This window comes from Canariomyces notabilis, assembly GCF_033297395.1.
Source record: "Canariomyces notabilis strain CBS 508.74 unplaced genomic scaffold N656scaffold_2, whole genome shotgun sequence".
NCBI lineage: Eukaryota > Fungi > Ascomycota > Sordariomycetes > Sordariales > Chaetomiaceae > Canariomyces > Canariomyces notabilis.
In genome coordinates this window covers 334,982-352,388 of record NW_027041824.1, presented here as the reverse complement: position 1 = coordinate 352,388, position 17,407 = coordinate 334,982, and the positions used below count along the sequence as shown (strand labels likewise).

At 54.9% G+C, this 17,407-nt stretch overlaps 8 protein-coding genes across 8 annotated transcripts; 4 read left to right on the top strand and 4 right to left on the bottom strand.

Annotated features, from left to right (window-relative positions):
* The first annotated feature begins 156 nt into the window (after nucleotides 1-156).
* N656DRAFT_774292 (tryptophan synthase beta subunit-like PLP-dependent enzyme) lies at nucleotides 157-1,905 on the top strand. Its single transcript, XM_064814236.1, has 2 exons — nucleotides 157-1,194; nucleotides 1,261-1,905. The coding sequence occupies exons 1-2, from the start codon at nucleotides 493-495 to the stop codon at nucleotides 1,804-1,806; spliced, it is 1,248 nt and encodes a 415-aa protein (XP_064673671.1). The 5' UTR covers nucleotides 157-492; the 3' UTR covers nucleotides 1,807-1,905.
* A 2,552-nt stretch (nucleotides 1,906-4,457) lies between these two features.
* Nucleotides 4,458-6,244, top strand: N656DRAFT_700779 (general substrate transporter; the record flags this gene model as incomplete). The annotated part of the gene is made up of 3 exons (XM_064810891.1): nucleotides 4,458-4,558; nucleotides 4,615-4,931; nucleotides 4,983-6,244. The coding sequence occupies 3 exons, from the start codon at nucleotides 4,458-4,460 to the stop codon at nucleotides 6,242-6,244; spliced, it is 1,680 nt and encodes a 559-aa protein (XP_064673670.1).
* A 1,127-nt stretch (nucleotides 6,245-7,371) lies between these two features.
* N656DRAFT_794439 (uncharacterized protein) lies at nucleotides 7,372-9,243 on the bottom strand (the record flags this gene model as incomplete). The annotated part of the gene is made up of 2 exons (XM_064817273.1): nucleotides 7,372-8,538; nucleotides 8,620-9,243. The coding sequence occupies 2 exons, from the start codon at nucleotides 9,241-9,243 to the stop codon at nucleotides 7,372-7,374; spliced, it is 1,791 nt and encodes a 596-aa protein (XP_064673669.1).
* Nucleotides 9,244-9,616: 373 nt separating this feature from the next.
* On the bottom strand, nucleotides 9,617-10,517 carry N656DRAFT_765118 (uncharacterized protein; the record flags this gene model as incomplete). Its single annotated transcript, XM_064813377.1, has 3 exons — nucleotides 9,617-9,782; nucleotides 9,884-10,185; nucleotides 10,260-10,517. 3 exons carry the CDS (start codon nucleotides 10,515-10,517, stop codon nucleotides 9,617-9,619), a joined length of 726 nt encoding a protein of 241 aa, XP_064673668.1.
* A 619-nt stretch (nucleotides 10,518-11,136) lies between these two features.
* On the top strand, nucleotides 11,137-12,375 carry N656DRAFT_786572 (uncharacterized protein; the record flags this gene model as incomplete). Its single annotated transcript, XM_064816537.1, has 2 exons — nucleotides 11,137-11,170; nucleotides 11,804-12,375. 2 exons carry the CDS (start codon nucleotides 11,137-11,139, stop codon nucleotides 12,373-12,375), a joined length of 606 nt encoding a protein of 201 aa, XP_064673667.1.
* N656DRAFT_774287 (NAD(P)-binding protein) lies at nucleotides 12,297-13,575 on the bottom strand. The gene is made up of 2 exons (XM_064814235.1): nucleotides 13,401-13,575; nucleotides 12,297-13,320 (listed from the first exon to the last, which is right to left on the bottom strand). Exons 1-2 carry the CDS (start codon nucleotides 13,437-13,439, stop codon nucleotides 12,493-12,495), a joined length of 867 nt encoding a protein of 288 aa, XP_064673666.1. The 5' UTR covers nucleotides 13,440-13,575; the 3' UTR covers nucleotides 12,297-12,492.
* A 252-nt stretch (nucleotides 13,576-13,827) lies between these two features.
* On the top strand, nucleotides 13,828-15,977 carry N656DRAFT_744827 (MFS general substrate transporter; the record flags this gene model as incomplete). The annotated part of the gene is made up of 7 exons (XM_064812885.1): nucleotides 13,828-14,018; nucleotides 14,109-14,189; nucleotides 14,270-14,322; nucleotides 14,396-14,653; nucleotides 14,717-15,375; nucleotides 15,438-15,596; nucleotides 15,673-15,977. The coding sequence occupies exons 1-7, from the start codon at nucleotides 13,881-13,883 to the stop codon at nucleotides 15,975-15,977; spliced, it is 1,653 nt and encodes a 550-aa protein (XP_064673665.1). The 5' UTR covers nucleotides 13,828-13,880.
* A 238-nt stretch (nucleotides 15,978-16,215) lies between these two features.
* N656DRAFT_701728 (alpha/beta-hydrolase) lies at nucleotides 16,216-17,128 on the bottom strand (the record flags this gene model as incomplete). The annotated part of the gene is made up of 2 exons (XM_064810966.1): nucleotides 16,216-16,566; nucleotides 16,640-17,128. 2 exons carry the CDS (start codon nucleotides 17,126-17,128, stop codon nucleotides 16,216-16,218), a joined length of 840 nt encoding a protein of 279 aa, XP_064673664.1.
* Between the last annotated feature and the right edge of the window lie 279 nt (nucleotides 17,129-17,407).

Genomic DNA, 17,407 nt, shown 5'->3' with positions numbered 1-17,407 from the left:
AGTATGTTCATTGTAATCAAACAGTCGGCCATAAGAGTTAAAATAGGATGATGCCTACATGTAGTTCAGACTGGCCCTCATATCGGCGTTCCTTTTACGAACCCCAATTAGTGTTCTTGCGCTTATACTTTGATTTAAGCCACCTACCTGACTGCCTACGTACCTACCTACTAGTTAGTACTTTAGTTTTCTACCAGTAGTTTTGAGGCCGTTCCTCCGGCGATGCTTCTCAAGTTCCCGAGTCCGAAGTCTCGGACTGACCAAAACTCAGGCCCGGGCATGCCGAGTAAGCAACCCCGCACGCCGAAGTGTCAGCGTCTTTTTTCACGCCAGCCCAAAGGTTGGCCAGCTTTCAGAAACATCGTCTACCTGCACATTCTACGCTTCAAGTCAGTACTAGCCGCCAGGAACTCACGTACTTAGTATCAACGAAGCCCAACGACAACTCACCTGGCACCTGCCTCCCTACTCTGAGCCCCTCAACTCGGACCGATGGCCTCTCCACCACCCTCATCATCGCCAGTCTTTATCAACGCCGCGGCCAAAACCTGGCGGTTCCAAAACACACCCGGCACTGGTTCACAATCTCCTCTCGGCCTCTCCCCAGTTCAAGCCCTGCATCGCAGTCTCCCGGACTACGGCCCCTCACCGCTGCGCTCCCTCCCCGCCCTCGCGGATTCGCTGGGTCTCTCCCACGTGCTGCTCAAAGACGAGTCCTCCCGCTTCGGCCTCCCTTCGTTCAAAATCCTTGGCGCGTCCTGGGCCGTCCCTAACGCGGTCGCCGCCCATCTTGGGGTTAGCTTACCTGGCTCCAACGACAGCACTACCAGGCTTACCAGCCATGGGTCGAATGCGATTCATTTCCTGAGGGAGCTGGTAGCGAGCCGTAAACACAGCGGCGGGTCAGATGGAGAATGCAATGACCTCACAATCGTCACCTGCACCGAAGGAAATTGGGGCCGGGCGGTGGCTAGGATGGCGGGCTATATCGGTGTCAAGGCGATTGTTTACGTGCCCGATCATGTCCACGTCACGACCAGAGAATTGATCCGCGGCGAAGGGGCCGAGGTGAGGGTGGTGGAGGGCGGGGGCTATGAAGCGGCGCTGGAGGCTGCGAAGAGGGAGCTTGGGAATGGACAAGGGCGGCTGATGGTGATTGATACGAGCTGGGAGGGGAATGAACAGGTGCCGAAGGTGAGTCTTGCATAATTGCATGTGAAGAAGCAGAAAACGTCCGTCATCCGCTAAGTCTGGTATAAGTGGGTTGTTGAAGGCTACCAAACCATGCTGGACGAGACGGACGAACAGGTTCTTGATGCGACGGGCGGAAAGCCTGCTACACATGCCATCGTTCCGGTTGGATGCGGCTCGATCGGTCAAGCGGTCACGCAGCACTTCAAGAGTGCTGTCAGGGAGCAGAACGGTGTGCCTGCAGCTACCGTGCTTGCTGTCGAGCCAGATACCGCTGCATGTCTGAAGGCGTCACTCGAGAACGGAAAGATGACAACCGTGGCTACGGGAGACAGCATCATGAATGGCATGAACTGCGGGACGCTGTCCACCACAGCATGGCCAGTACTCGCAACAGGGGTCGACGGTAGTGTTGTTGTGAGTGATAAGGAGTCACACAACGCAGTTCAGGAATCAGCACAGCTGGGAATCAAGGCAGGGCCTTGCGGAGCTGCGGCGTTGGCTGCTCTGAAACGGATCTGTGAGACTGAGAAGGCAAGACTTGGGCTTGATCATCGCTCGGTCGTGGTTTTGTTTTGCACAGAAGGTCCCAAAGAATATGCCGTGCCTGGATGAGCTTGTGGGAGGAGGCCTCGTGCCGGTCGAGATCAGAGTACACAGGTACTTGTACATAGCGCACTTCTCTTGCAGCACAAAGAGACAACGTATTTGACGTCAGTTTAAGGCCTGAGACGAGGCGAGTGCTCGGTATAACGCTCAACGGATCGAGCCATCCTGTGGAAAGGCTGTCCGCAATATTTACTGATTATCGGATCCCAAATTGTTCCCAAGTAGTCTCATTTCCCGTTCTGTGGATCCTCTATTCGGAAAGACGGCATCGGTCATGGAAGCCGGGCTGCAGAGGCCGCCACCGGTGCTGCCGTGCCAGTGTTTATCGAGATAGGTGGCACCGTTGAGCTACACAGGCTCAACAGGATCGCCAGGGGCAAGTAGCGGCTTGCCACAGCGGCGGGCATTGCGGCAGAAACCCGCGACTACTCAGGGTCCTGAGCGGATACCGGGCTCCACCCGGCCGCAGGGACCTGCCCGGAGACGGACCGAACGGCCTTGGCTGGTGGGGCCATTCTAGCGCCGGAACCGGCTGGTCTCGGTAAACGTCGCGCTAAAAGTCGTCGGCGAGTCAGACACAAGTTTCTTCTCTGTTTCTCCTGTCGAAGGCACATTCGAGGAGAGCCTCGATGCCAGATGGAGGTTTGTAAATGTACTGCGGCATCTCTGAACCGGCAACGTTGTGAACCTGTGTTTGGTTTTTGATTGGATTTTGCAAAAGTTGACCAGAATGCTGCGCATCATGCCGAGGGCTTGCTCGGCGCGATCTGCTCGTTGCAGGGATCATCAAGCCACTGCCGAGGTGCCAGCCGAGGCTCCATGTGGCCGAGCAGATCTTATCATCTTTCACATTTCGAAGGATTGAACAATGCGACCTACAGTCAAACCTGCAATTAACGATTAGAGGATTAATGATATCCTCCAATTAGCGATAGATTATCGAGTTACCGATGAAAATCCCATACTAATTCGATATTCCCTGGCTTATCCGATATGACGATTGAACTTCCGCTTAGTAATACATACAAATGGAAGTTTCAGTGTTCAAATATCGTTATTTTCTAGCACTGACTGGCCATTCCAGAACCCCCATTTTCCCGCCAAACTGAGGCACCTATTTCCACCCATACTGAATACTCCCTTTTCCAGCGAATCTAACAACTTCAAATCTACTGCAGTCTTATATACACTCATCTACATACAGAGAAGTAGTTACATGTAGACTTTGCTATATTCAGAGCATCTTGCCTTTCATTCTGGGAAAATAGTGGGTCCCCTGGGATTAAGGATAGCTTGGGATTAACGATCAAATCGGCTGTGTGAGGACCAATCGTTAATTGCAGGTTTGACTGTAACCCAGATGTTGTGCTTAGCAATTTGTTGTTGAGCAAATGGATGGAACATAGCAATACACTTACATATGCGGATTCGGCGGCCTCAAAGCATGGAAGGGTTGCAAATTCCCGACCAGCTGCTGTTGCTGTACATGCAATGCGCATTCACATGCTAACGCAACTTAACCTTGGCAATAGTAATAGAAACCAGACGATGAGCATCGCACTGTCGACTTTCTGCCAAAGGGTGGGACACGCGATTGTTGTTTTGAGGGATGACTAACCGTTGAGGTGAGTCGTCGGGTCGTTGGTTGATAAAACACGCCCGCAAGACCCTTAGCTGGAGACGGTGAGCTCCACAAGGCGCGGTGTGCACAGAGGTGACGACATTCAGCCCACCGAGGTGTGGGGGAAGGAACGGTGCCATTCTCCACTGCCCTGCCAGCTTGAAGAGGGAATCTTGCCTTCTTTGCCGGCTCCTGCCACTGCGAAGGGTTTGCAGACGGGAATAACATCGGAACTTTCTGTCGCCCTATGGATTCCCGTCTTCCCCGCGATTTCGAGTTGGGTTGGAAGGGCAACTGCGGGGGAATCCTACCAGGAAACTCTCAACGTCGCACCACAGCGGTTGCGTCTTCGGTTCTCACAGTTTTTCTGGTCGTGAATTCACTTAGATACATTCGCCTTCGCACTAAATCAATGGCCGTCTTCTGTGCCGACTTGGCAAGTCGGCACTTGGTACCAGTTTTTCAACGCATCCACTGATGACTTCATGTCCACCGCGGTCAGGTGGGCCATCCGGGCCGCAAGAGGGTCTGACGAAGGGCATACTTGCGTGCGGCTGGCCTATGATAGCATCGTTCCACTGCACTTAACAAGGATCTTTGCCTTCTTTGCGTGAAGATCCCTATCCTGCATCCAAGATTCGCCGCATATCTGGAACACGCCATCGGAAACAGATCGTCTCATGGCGCGGTCTTTTCGTCTTGCAGCAACATGGATGTCCAGCCCAATCTACACTCTCTACATTACGACCGGCTACACGCCAGCGTCGCATCTCATCTGTCCACCGCTAGTCTTGTGTTCTCCACGGTGGCTGACACTGGTTCAGGGCACCTTCCCCATCTGTTCCTGATCCCAAGGGTCTGCTGGCGCTGTGGGCAACAGTGAGAGTCCCACATTAACGCCCCATCCGTCCTTGCCCGGGGTCTCCTGCTTGATGTTGGTCAGAGTATATAAGGGAAAGCGTCTGCCCACCCGTCGTGTTGCCATCCACAGGAACAGGACTCGTACTCACTGGCCAGACCATTGTCGTCGTCCAAGATGGCCCCTCCAAGGTTCATGGGCCTCTCAGGCCGGCCCCTCTCACTAATGGTCTCGACTGTAGCGACAACAGGCTTCCTCCTCTTCGGATACGATCAAGGGTATGTCAACTGCCGCCTTTCCATATACTGGTAACACCACTAAGCCACCGTTGCAGAGTCATGAGCGGCATCATCACCGCCCCGGCCTTCAACAACATGTTTCAGGAAACAAAAGACAACTCGACGATGCAGGGGTTTGTAACCGCCGTCTACGAGCTGGGATGTCTAGCGGGGGCTATGCTCATTCTCGGCATTGGCGATCTTCTCGGGCGACGGAGGGCCATCATTCTGGGAGCCATCATCATGCTCCTCGGCGTCATTATCCAGATCACGGCTATGCACTGGGCGACGCCCTTGGCTCAGTTGATCGTGGGAAGAGTCGTCATGGGGGTCGGAAACGGTATCAACACTTCGACCATCCCTACTTATCAAGGTAAGCAGCTCGAAACCGCATTGTCAAGACAAGACTAACGCCCGAGCCCAGCCGAATGCAGCAAAACGTCGAACCGAGGCCTTCTCATCTGCATAGAAGGGGGCGTCATTGCATTCGGAACCCTGATTGCGTATTGGATCGACTACGGCGCATCTTATGGCCCGGATGACCTTGTCTGGCGCTTCCCCATCGCGTTTCAAGTCGTCTTTGCCATCTTTATCGTCGTTCCGATGATCTTCCTCCCCGAATCCCCAAGATGGCTGTTGAGCCACCAACGTGTCGAGGATGCCGACAGAGTCATCTCGGCGCTCCGAGGCTATGAAATAGACAGTGAAGAGACCGCCCTTGAGCGCAACGTCATCATGGACTCCCTCCGCGCCGCCGGCGGCTACGGCCAGAAGAGCACCCCTATCAAGGCCCTGTTCACTGGGGGCAAGACGCAGCACCTCCGACGCATGCTGCTGGGCTCTTCTTCGCAATTGATGCAGCAAATAGGGGGGTGCAACAGCGTCATTTACTTCTTTCCGCTTTTGTTCGAGCAGTCCATCGGGGAGGATCACAACATGAGTATGCTCCTCGGTGGCGTCAACATGATCGTCTACTCGATCTTTGCTACCACCTCCTGGTTCGTTATTGAACGGGTTGGCAGGCGGAAGCTCTTCCTGATCGGGTCTGTCGGGCAATGCTTGAGTATGGTGATAACGTTTTCCTGCCTCATCCCTGGAACGGCATCGGCGGCCCGGGGTGCTGCAGTTGGACTGTTTACCTACATCGCCTTCTTCGGTGCGACCTGGCTCCCCCTGCCGTGGCTGTATCCTGCCGAGGTCAACCCGGTCAAGACAAGAGGCAAAGCCAATGCTACCAGCACCTGCGTGAACTGGATGTTCAACTTCCTTGTCGTCATGGTCACGCCGATCATGGTGCACAACATTGGCTGGGGAACCTACCTCTTCTTTGCCGCCGTCAACGCGTGCTTCATCCCCATCATCTGGTTCTTCTACCCGGAGACGGCCCGCCGCTCGCTCGAGGAGATTGATATCATCTTTGCCAAGGGCCACGTTGAGAAAATCTCGTACGTCAAGGCCGCCGAGGAGCTGCCGCATCTCCAGCCCGCAGAGATCGAGGAGTACGCCAGGCGATATGGGCTCGTCGACACGGTGTCTCGGATTGGCGGCGGCCGCCAGGCACGGGATGAAGAGGAGAAGGCCACGACGTCTGAACGGTCCAACAGCGATGTGGTCGTCAATGAACACGGGATTGAGGCCGATCTGGGGAGTGGGTTGAAGATGTCTGAGCGCGCTGATCGGGATTAAGTGATGGAACCAAAGGAAAAGAAAAAGGGGGAATACTGAGCTGATGACTGATGAGCTTGGGACATAGACATGGCCCTCGGAAATATGGTGTATGGTATTGCCAGCACTAGAGCAGGCACGGGCGGGTCTCGTCACTCGTGCATGGCTTCGTGGCGCTTCCATGAGTCAGAGCAAAATACCCATAGAATGATGTGCTTTAGCATGATAGGCAGTACTATAGAGATATCCATGATTGATCTCACCACACTGGAAATAACAGTCATTGCAGGAGAACTAACCGCGGAAAGGGCGGGAAAAGCATCAGCTTTAGAGCTCGAGGAGTTCGCATATTTCAAGCAAAAAACTTAAGCCGAGTCAGTTCTATATAACGTTACTACATGAAACAAGATTAGAATCCCTTCCAACAGAAAAACATCGTAAGTTCCTAACTAACCGGGAGATGAGGGCTTTGCTAACAGCAGGTATAGCAGTCCCTCAAGCCCCGAATTTCATGCCGGAAATGCGATGATCCTAATGCGTCTTCTTACACGATCTGGTGTAAGAATTGAAAGGGACAACCTGTCCTCTACCGTGATCCATTCCCTGGCTTGCTTGGCAGTGCAGGGCAAGCAACAGCCTCGTTGCAGGATGCAAATCCTCCCCATTTTGTCGGCTTCCTCCCAAGCCCGTGAGTTGACGACCGCGAGCCATTGCGCAACGGCATCGTAGCCTACATCGTGTAGCGTAACGAAGACGACGAGGGAGTCAATGGAAAGGGAGGGTAGGCCGCGCGGCTCATAGCAAGTTTCATCGTCATCTGGTATGCCAGAGGCTCTCCACAGAAAACCATACCTATCCTTTCCCCATACAATTCTTTTTCCACCGGGTGCGTCGAATGTGTGGACCCTAACGCGGAAAGGCGCGTCAGGAGGGTGTGGACAGGGAGCCGTGACCCTAAGCATTTGAACATTGTTTAGAATGTCTCCTATCCCAACGAGGCTATGCGTCGTCCCGATGCCACTGTTTCTGCCCCCGTCATCAGAGCATCCGGCCTGGGCCAGGGGATATTGCACCTTGACGACGTAACTCAAGCGAATCGCACTGGGCGTCAGGGAGGCTTCGACTGATAAAGATGAGCGCATACGTGGTCACTCCTTTTCCCAGTTGCGCGCTTCTGCTGTCACTGTGCGCATGCCCATCTCTACTGGCTCGTGATCGTCGCCTGGGTCTGACATGAAATCATACGGAGGAGCCGTGCTGATATTTGCGTACCAACGCGATTGTTCAATATACTGCCTGCGTTCACCATTGAGGGAGAACTCTCCCTCTCGGATGATGAAGATGGGTCCGGGCTCGAGGTTCGGTTCGACGGCTCGGCGGTTAAGCAGAAGTACACCGTCCAAGTCCACCCCTATGAACTTCTTCTTGACACAGTACATCCTGTCCAACGCGTTGTGGGTGCCTGATAGAACCGTCATAAGCTCCTCGAGAAGTACCTCCTCGTTGAGAGTAATACGTTTGATAGCGCTATCGTGAAGAGTGAAGTAGCGAAAGGCCCCTAGCCCCCGTCTTAGCGACATGTGCCTGTTGTGTGCGGCCCAGTCGGTGAATGCTAGGCAAGAGGCGCGATATGCAATTCCAAGGACAGCGTCCCGGAGCTTGCAGGGAACGCAGAAGTTGGGAAAACTGCTGAGTTCTTCAGGTCGGAAGCGCGGAACTCCCGGACATTTGTGGCAGAAGGCTGGGTTTCCCCAATCCTGCTCCATTCTGGAGAAGAGTTTGAGCACCAGCCGGCTGTCCCTCTCGTTGGGATCGCTTTCGGTGAAGTGCTCTTCCTCCCAATCTGGTATGAAGCTGAGAGGACCCGGTAAGCCCAGCAGTCCAAGAATGACGCGGAGGTTTTGGAGGGTGTCTTCGAGGCTAAGGGCGTAGTATAGAGTTCCTTTGAGGGCATAGGCCCTGTCGCCCGTATGTATACGGTGTTCGACATACTCCTTTGCTATCGAGAAAGTCAAATTGCCGAGCTCCAGGCGGTCCCGGACGTTCCATCCAGCCATTACCTGAAAGAAGTCGCTGCCGCCTTCTCCACAAGTCACATACCAGCTCATGGCATCTATCTTCTGTTGGTCCCTGGACAGAACAATAATGTCTGTCGGAGCTTCCAGATGTTGCAATCTCTCTGCCTCCCCGCCATTGTGGGTTGGGAGCACGACGACCGAGGCAGTCTCGTAGCTGCAGTTCATGGGGATAATGGCGTCGTCCGCGCCGACGATGCAGACGCCTAGGCCCAGAACTTCTCTGCTATAGGCGATGACCTAGGCTGCACCAGTCATGCCGTAGTAGATGAGCCTGGAAGTTGGGGGCTCCCCTGTGCAGATACTTTTGAGAGAAATAACCAGCTCTGCAATTGCTTTACTCCCAGGCACGGCTTCTGTAGGCACGAAATCCGGTCTCTGCGCAAAGGCAGACTCGAGTATGTGTTGATGGGCCCAGAGGACGCGGTCCTTGAAGTCCATCATCCTTGTCAGAGGCAAACAGACTTGGCGCACCCTCTGGAGCTGGCTGATGCTTGGAATGCTCTTGGGCAGGATCTTGAGTCTGTCGTATAGGACGGAAAGCGCTTCAATGGCCCCGTCATCGAGGACGGAGCACAGGGCAACCAGCAACGACAGGATGTTCTCGCCAGCGCGAACGGTCAGAAGCTGGTCCACCACAGCGTTCGTTCCCGAGCCATATTCGACGAGGGCATGGAGAAGCCATCTCTTGGATCGCTGGGTAGCGCGGGTTTGTTGAACCTTAGTACGGAATTCGCTGGACGCTGGCGTTATTTCTCCAAGAGCTTCCAGACAGGCGATGGTGTGAATGTCGACGCCGCTCATTTGGATCATCTTCAGCCCCCCAACTCCAAGTGCCGAAACCGTCCTTACGACGGACATGATTTCTAGTTGATATTGCACATTTCCGCTCGAAGCTGGCGCTGGAGCTGAGAGATGAGTGCTAGGAGCATCAGGAGGCGCCATCGTTCCGGCACGAGTTGAAGTTGGCCTTCAGCTTGCAATGGGAAGGGCTTGGGCAGTCCCAGGGCCGTCAAGCCGGTGTTGTCCTAACAGACGTGGGCATTTCCCTGATCTCTCAAAGATTGTTAGCTCATTGAAACCCCACTCTGGATCCCCTCGCAAGGCTCGTGCAATGTCCAAGACACGTATTGGGCGAATCTCGCGGCAGTGTAACCAACCAACCCAAGCCCCCTTTGCCGCAACTGGCTGACTTTGCCCGGCCCGCTTGTATCCTCATATTGGCGATAGGCCTTTAGCGGCACAGCCCCATTCCCCAGAACCGAAAGTTTGCGGTTGAAGGGGCAAGCGGCTATCATCAGTTTCTCGACGGCTCTCTTCAATTAAGCGGTTGGAAAAGGCCAGCAGCTCGAAAATCCTTGTTCGCTTGGTAAGAGCAGCTGTCTACGAATTTCAAGCCGGAGCGAGGCAGTCGCAAGCGGTCCTGGGCTCCTAGTCCCGTCGGGTAAGTGATCTGCCTAATTCGTGCGGCGGGGACCCAGACTCTGGTTGTGGTAAACAGTTAGAATTTTGACAATAAGAATGATAGGCCCCGAAACATATCGGGCCAGAACTCCAAAGAGCAGGAAAATCAGAAACAACTCACTTTTGCCTGCCAATATCTCTTTCCCTAGGCAACCCCTCACCCTGCCAAATGAGTTCCATATCCTGGCGGTGCTTGCTCTTGGGCTTGCCCTCCTTGATGCGCAGCTTCTCAAAAAAGACGTAAGCACCATAAAAGATAGGCTTTCTGGCGCCATTCAGTGGGCCCTTGGCCTTGCGGAACTGGGCTAGCTGCGAGGCTTGGAAGCACCGTTCCGGGCGCTCGGGGCCCTTGCACTCGGCGTAGATTTGCCGGCATAACAACGCCTGCGTCATGCCCAGCCGCTTCAGGTAGACCGTGATTTCCTGCGGATCTCGTCGGCCGTGTCAAAGCAGAGCACGTCGTCGTCTTCCTCGCCCTCGAGATAAATGTCGCTCACGTCGACGGGGCCGGCCGGCGCTTTGGTTTTCTTGCCGGCTGCTGGCTTGGTGGGCCCCTCCATCTCGGCGTGGGCGTCGGTAGTCTTTTGCTTCTTGGCGGGCATCTCCATGCCGGACATCTCGCGCTTGCGGAAGTACTCCCACGCGGCGCTGTACGCGGCAGACCGCGAGCCGGCGGTTGGGCCGTTGGCGCCGAGGAAGCCGCTGAGAGAGCTGAGACTGACGCCAATCTCACGCGCAAAGGCCGTCTTGGTCATGGTGCCCAAGTCGAGGAAGCGGTTGATCAGCCGGCGGACTTGGTCGCAGTCCTTGTTGACGATCCAGTCGCTTGGATTAAAGTCGTCCAGGTCAGCGAGTTCTACGTCGTCTTCCTCGTCAACCTCGGCTGCCTTGCGCTTCTTGCTTGAGGCCTAGCCAGAAACTGCCAGGGGCATATTCTCCTGGCCTGGCGGCCAAGAAGCCGGGACGCGCCGCAGCGGTTGGTTGGATTGGCGCGTTGACGGCACTCGGCAACGAGGCCAGAGGCGCACGTAGGCCGGGCACCCGACCCTAAGCATTGCATTGTCAGCTTGACTCGAACTAAGGGCCGCCTTGAGTGATACCTACGCTGCCTTGTATGTATTTGCCCATTGCCTCTCCGGGGGTTGTAGTGTAGCCGAAGCGGATATAATCGTGGCACGCTCTGACGCGTTTAGCGGCCTGTTGTGTTTTGGTTTGGAAGAGGAATGGCTCGCAATTGATCAAAAAGGTAGTATTCAAGTACAAGTGAATATCTCATGAGATGCCCGTGACTTATTTCCAAACTTGGACATATTCGTGCCGCTAATGTCACGAATGTAGTGAGGCGTGGGGGCTTTTGAAAGTGAAAGTGTGACGATGGATGGAACGCGCAGGCCCAATTCAGGCAATTGTCAACAAATGACTAAACAACAATGTCAGAATACTAGTATCATCCCGTTTCCACACTGTGTCTCTTACGCGATTCGCGAAACGAAGGCCACACAAAAAGCAACAACGTCCCACAATGCCTGGAGATCGAGATCCACGAATCAACAGCCCCACTCATCCCGATCTAGACACACAACCCACCATACCCACCTTTTCTCTATTATACTCCCACCTACACACCACACTTAACACCACACTAGTGCGCCCGGAAGAAAGGACTAGTGCGCGCGGATCAATTGCCTAGTACAAACCCCAACAATCTTGAGGCGAGGGGCTGTGCAGGTGAAGCTTCACGTTACCTGACTCACCCCTTAGAACGTTGACACTCTTTTCACGGTTGAAGATTGCACATATACTCAAGCAATCGCAGATCTAGATTTTGGAATTTCGCATGCTCCTGCGGGTAGTACCTGTTCACATCCTTCAGTGAGGTCGATCGCCATTGTCCTCGGGCTCTGGAATCCTGCGGTGACCAACGCTTGGCGACGTTTGATCGGCAGCGACAGACCGAGAAACAACGTTCACGTTGGTACACGCACCTTGATAACAGAAACAGTTGCCGACAATATGGCCCCGCAATTTCAACAGTTTGCAGTCTATGAGATTCCGGTCGACCCTGCGATAGAAATCTCGTTGTTAACCTCATCTCGCGAAGCGCTTCTTGAGCAAAAGAAGTCTGCAAGCGGAAGCAGATACGACACGCTCGTGGTTGGAGCTGCCATCTTCAAGAATGGTGCCCATCCTCAAGACGGTTCTGGCCCGAGGCTTCTGCTCCTGAAGCGAGCTGACCACGAGACATTCTATCCTGGCGTCTTTGAGATTCCGGGCGGCAAGGTAGAGGCACAGGATGCCACGGTCAAGCACGCCGTCGTTCGAGAGGTACTTGAAGAGACAGGGTTGGCCGTCAAGGCGTTTCTCACCGAACTGGTGCCGATGCCGTACACCACGGTAAAGCAGGTTGAGGGACGGACTACCACGAAGCAGACTTTGCAGCTGAACTATCTGATCACCTGCTCGGAAGATGAGGTCAAGTTGTGTGCAGAGGAGCATTCTGAATACATCTGGGCTGCTGCTGGAGATGTAGACGGCATCAAGATGACGGACGAGATGAGGAGAGTGGTGTGTGATGCTTTTGACAGGGCCAGCAAGCTGCTTCGGGACCGATAATTCAGACAGCGCGCAGGTACGTAGTTGCCATGGTTCACAATATGTGAATCCTTCTAGCATACCAATTAACGCAGTGTCTTGAAGGTTCGCCCTATGCTCCTGATACCAAAATACCAATCATGGCTCTTGCACCTTGCCGATGCCAGTATCATTCGTCGAGTCATTGGCCCAGTACCTTCCACTCGTCTCGCCAATCTCCCCAAAAGCCAAATGCAGCGGAATCCGCGCGCCCTCCTCAGGCGTCTTAGGCGGCGGCCCGGCCTGTGCCCCAAGCTCCGTCGCGACCCAGCCAGGACAGCAACTATTAATCCTCAACCCCGGATTCTCTCTCGCCAGGATGCGCGTGAAAGCATTGACCGCCGCTTTACTAACCGCATACGCCATGGGCGGCCACCCAGCCTTGACCTCATCACCTGGCCGAGCGGCCGCGGCATCATACTCTCGCACCAGCGCGTCCAGCTTGTCAAGCGTCAAATCCGGATCAAGAAACCTCGGGCGCAGCCACGGCGCAAACCACCGCAGCCGTCCCGTCTGTGAGGACAGGTTGACGATGCGGCCGCCCGGATTGCGCAGCAGGGGCAGGAAGGCGAGGCACATGCGCAGCGTGCCGTGGTAGTTGGTCTCGAGCGTGTCGTGCCGCTCGGAGGTAGGGATGAATTCCCGGTAGTAATAGACGCCGGCGTTGTTGATGAGCACGTCTACTACTCCTTCGCCGCGGCCGCCGGCAGAGGCTTGATCACGGGCGACGCGAGAGGCGAGGGCGTCGATGGAACTCGGGTCGCGGAGAGAGAGCTGGACGGGGATGATTTGCACGTGGGGTTGGCATTGGGCTGCGATGTCCTCTGGGAGAGTGCCAGCGCGGGTGCTGGCGTAGACTACCAGAGGCTGGGGGCCAGCGTAGCCTGAGGCTAAGCTGCGCAGGATGGCTAGGCCGATGCCGCGATTCTGGATTGTCGTTAGGTCGGGTTCTTTACTTTGAGTTCGGGAAGGTGCTGTTAGAGGTTAGGTCCGTAGGCGGGACTCACCACGCCTGTGACAACGGCCACACGGGTTTGTTGCGCCATATCGTAGTATGACTCCTGGTTGAACTTTGAACACAATCGATGACCGCAATTTCAGTTACAGATGCGGTTTAATATGTAAGCAGGAGCGAGGCAAGCAAACATATCTTGGTTCATCGTCACTTGGTTGGAAGGTGTTCCTGCTTCTTGCAGTCTTGGCACCAATCACTTGCACTCTTGCAGGCGGCGATCTGAATAACCTCAGCGCTGCTTAAAAATCATGGGGGCCAAATGGGGGAAAAACCTTTTTCCCCCACTTTCGAATGTTGATGGTTTAGTCATCTTCAAGTTTGTCCCTTGTAAGGGGTCTCCTACTGTAGAGCTGGTGATAATAAATGGTTGATTGCTGTCTTTTGAACTTCGTTTTGTCACAATGTACGTTCTCCTTTTTGTCAAGAGGAACCACTAGCCTTTCCCCCTTTTCGCAGTGTTTACACTAGTGTTATGTTTACCCACCCCCTGATGGAGTCTAGCTGCACCGAAGCCTCCACCACTCGGCTCGATGCCGAGAAGGCTAACCCGAAGAATGACCCTGAGCTTAACAGTCATCAGGACGAGAAGAGGGCCTTGACTGGCTTTCGTGTGCGTGACTCCCGATGGCTATGATAAGCGTCCTCGCGTCCTCGGATATTGGATGGCACCTGGCTCTGACAAGATGAATGCTTGGCTTAGTGGTTTGCCTTCGTCGTTAGCACCCTTACTGCCATCTTCGTCTACGCGCTTGACAATACGGTTGTTGCCAATATTATTCCTGTACGCATTGCCCCGGTAGTCGAAGGGAGGCAAAGATGTTGAGCCTCGGTTGAATCTGACCGCTCCCGCACCGCACACAGGTCATTGTCAACGATCTTAAGGGTACCGAGAAGCTCCCATGGCTCTCTGTCGGGTACGCAACTACTACTACCAGCGAATATTGTCCCTCGAACTTGCGTTGTACTTACACTTCCAACCAAATCCAGGTTCATGATCGGCGGCTTGGCCGTCATCCTCCCGATGGGCAAGCTCTACGCCATCTACAACCCAAAATGGGTCTACATTGTCTCGTTTGTCATCTTCCTGGCTGCATCTGCTCTGTGCGGCGCGGCTCCAGACATGGAGGCCGAAATTGTTGGCCGTGTGCTCGCCGGCGCGGGCGGCAACGGGATATACTACGGCCTGCTGGCGCTGCTGTCGATGCACACCACCGCCAAGGAACGGCCGCAGTATCTTAGCTACACGTATGTTACCGTCATTGATCTCTTACACCCCTTCAATACTCTTTCCGTACTGACCAGTCAAAGCGGCCTCGTCTGGGGTCTCGGCACCGTTCTCGGCCCCGTGGTCGGCGGCGGCTTCGCCCTGTGGAACTGGCGCTGGGGGTTCTACATCAACCTGCTCTTTGGCGCCGTCCTCCTGCCGGCCTACCTCCTGGTGATTCCGTCCACGGCCGCCATGCCCGGCAGTACGCAATGGCAGAAGATTGTGATGCTAGACTGGGCTGGCATCGTTCTCAGCGTTGGCGCCATGGTGACGCTTGTCATTGCCATCAACTTTGGCGGCGTGGACTGGGCCTGGAACAGCGGCGCCAGCATAGCTCTCTTTGTCGTGTCTGGTGTGCTCTGGGTCGTCTTTGGTCTCCAGCAGTCCCTCAGTCTCTTGACAACCAAGGAGCAGCGTCTGTGTCCTGTGCATCTCCTTCGACAGAGAATGCCCGTGCTGTTGTTCGTGGCGTGCGCGTCGGTAGCGTGCGTCGCTTACACCTCGGTGTACTACATCCCGTTGTACTTTCAGTTCACCCGGGGTGATTCGGCGATCTACACAGCCGTCCGCCTGCTGCCGTACATCTGCGTGCTCATCACGGCTATGCCCCTGAGTGGATGGTTCTTGTCAAAGTACGGTTGGTACAAACCGTTGTACCTGGTCGGAAGCTTGGTTGCTCTGGTCACCTCTGCGCTTATGGGTAAGTTGGGGGCTTTCAGTCCAAGCAGACCGCGTCCTGGCTTGCTAACAACCTGTTAACAGCACACTACGTCGAGCGTGGGACTTCCGTGGGCATCTTCTACGTAATCGAGTTGTTTCTGGGACTGAGTACGGGGGCCTACACCCAGTCCTCCTTTGCGGTCATACAGTCCGTTGTTCCAGCGGAGGAAGCTCCGAACGGCATTGCCCTGATGTTGATTTGTAAGTCGCCGCGTTACTTCCGTTCGCTCCTTCTCGGTCACCCCCTTTACTGACCGCTCCATACCTTACCGTACAGCTCAACTCGGAGGCATGACCCTCGGTCTCTCCATCAGCGGTGCCGTCTTCGTCAACACGGCCGTCAACAATCTCGAATCGGCACTGGGTCTCCCGCGTCTCCAGATCTCTCAGCTCGTTGCTGGCGCATCGAACCACCTCCTCAATACCTTATCGCCCGCCATGCGTACGCTGACCTTGGACATCATCGTTGACTCGTGGCGGAAGGCGTTTGTCGTCGTCTATGTCGGCGCGGCCGCTAGCCTACTGGCGGCTATCTTCTTCCGGAACGGGAAAGCCAATGTTGTTGCTGCGGGGGGTCTCTAGACACATCCCATCTCGAGGTGCGAACCACGGAATCAGGGATCATTCAGGTTGTGTGACCGGGTTTCAGGAAACGGATGATTTACCAAGCCGCTCCTATCCCAGAGCGTCACATGATACATAGACCTTCTGTACTGGCTTATTGAAGAGCACATCTCCCAAATATTATCCTAAAGTCGTGTTTTCTCTGATTTTGTCTCTCAAACCCCGTACATGTACCTGTAGCACGCTCAGAATCAAATCACTGGGCCTTGATTCTCTCTATAAAGTTGCAAATCGTGTCCACCATCCCTCCAGTCCAGCTGAGATGGGGCGAGTGGCCAGCCGGGCAGTGGTAGATGGAAGAATTGGCATTCTTCAGGGTCAAAAGACTGGCCATGCCCTCCTGATACTCACGGGGCAGTGTCAAGTCTCCGTCCAGGACCAAGTAGGCGCAAGGAAGTGCCGAGTAGGCGTCGTTGGTAAGTTTGGTGGTCAAAATAGGAGAAGCAGTCAACGTAGCTGCCCACTTCTTCGCCGTGGCTTCGTCGAGGTCGTTGAAGAGAAACTTCTCGGCATTGACGATTGTACCGAGTCCGGCGGGGCCGTGTTTCTGGCATGCTTGTTAGCGGTCTGTAGACTGTGCTCCGTGAGGTTTCGGATAGATGTATTAGGTAGGTACTTACATGAAAAGTCACGAACGGCGGCGTCACAAAGCTGCCGTCTTTGGGCTGGAAAAAGCTGGAGATTGACTCGCCGACGGGGATCACAAAGGCGCCCGCGTAGAAAACGCCAATCACACCTCCAGCAAGCCCCTTGGCCTTGCGAACCTTGGCCTGCAGCTCCGGCTGCGCCACCTGCGTGGCCGTCCAGCCGCCGGAGGAGTGGCCGACGAGAAGGACCTCCTTTCCGGCTTCCACCAGGGGTCTGAGAACCTCAAGCACAGCTTCGGTGTCCTCCTCCCCCTGGGGATACCCGCCGGGGGGAGGTTCCCGGTCGAAGTCGGGGTTGTTGACGTCGCCGACATTGAGTTTCGCCAGGTCGGCGGTCGGGAGCCGAGGGCAACAGGCCGCGATACCTCTGGTCTGCATAGCCTCCAGCAGCGGGCCGTACGGGGCGGGGGTGTGGTAAGAGCCGTGGCAGACAACTACGGCGAGGTCCGGAACCGGTGCCATGCTGAGCTGAGTACTCGGGGAGTGTAACACTGTAATAGAAAGATACCTTAGACACGGTGAGTTGTAGAGCAAGTTGATCCTACAACTTAATTGCTCTGGATGAGAAGATCGGCGATCCTCAACATATACTAGTAGGGTAGAAGAGTCCCCTCTGCCTTGTAGGACTCCTAGTTGCGCTTGGCAAGGATGAACTGCACTCTGCTCGTACTAATAGCAGTGGAGGATTCCCCGGGTATTTCGGGAGGATCCGTGGAGGGGAAATGTTAAGTCCGAAGGGTC

Excerpts from the sequence above, each read along its gene's own strand:
- N656DRAFT_774292 (XM_064814236.1), top strand. The coding sequence starts at position 493 with ATGGCCTCTCCACCACCCTCATCATCGCCAGTCTTTATCAACGCCGCG. Across the intron at positions 1,195-1,260 it reads GGAATGAACAGGTGCCGAAG|TGGGTTGTTGAAGGCTACCA; the intron begins GTGAGTCTTGCA and ends GTCTGGTATAAG.
- N656DRAFT_774287 (XM_064814235.1), bottom strand. The coding sequence starts at position 13,439 with ATGGCGCAACAAACCCGTGTGGCCGTTGTCACAGGCGTG. Across the intron at positions 13,321-13,400 it reads TGGCCGTTGTCACAGGCGTG|AATCGCGGCATCGGCCTAGC; the intron begins GTGAGTCCCGCC and ends ACGACAATCCAG.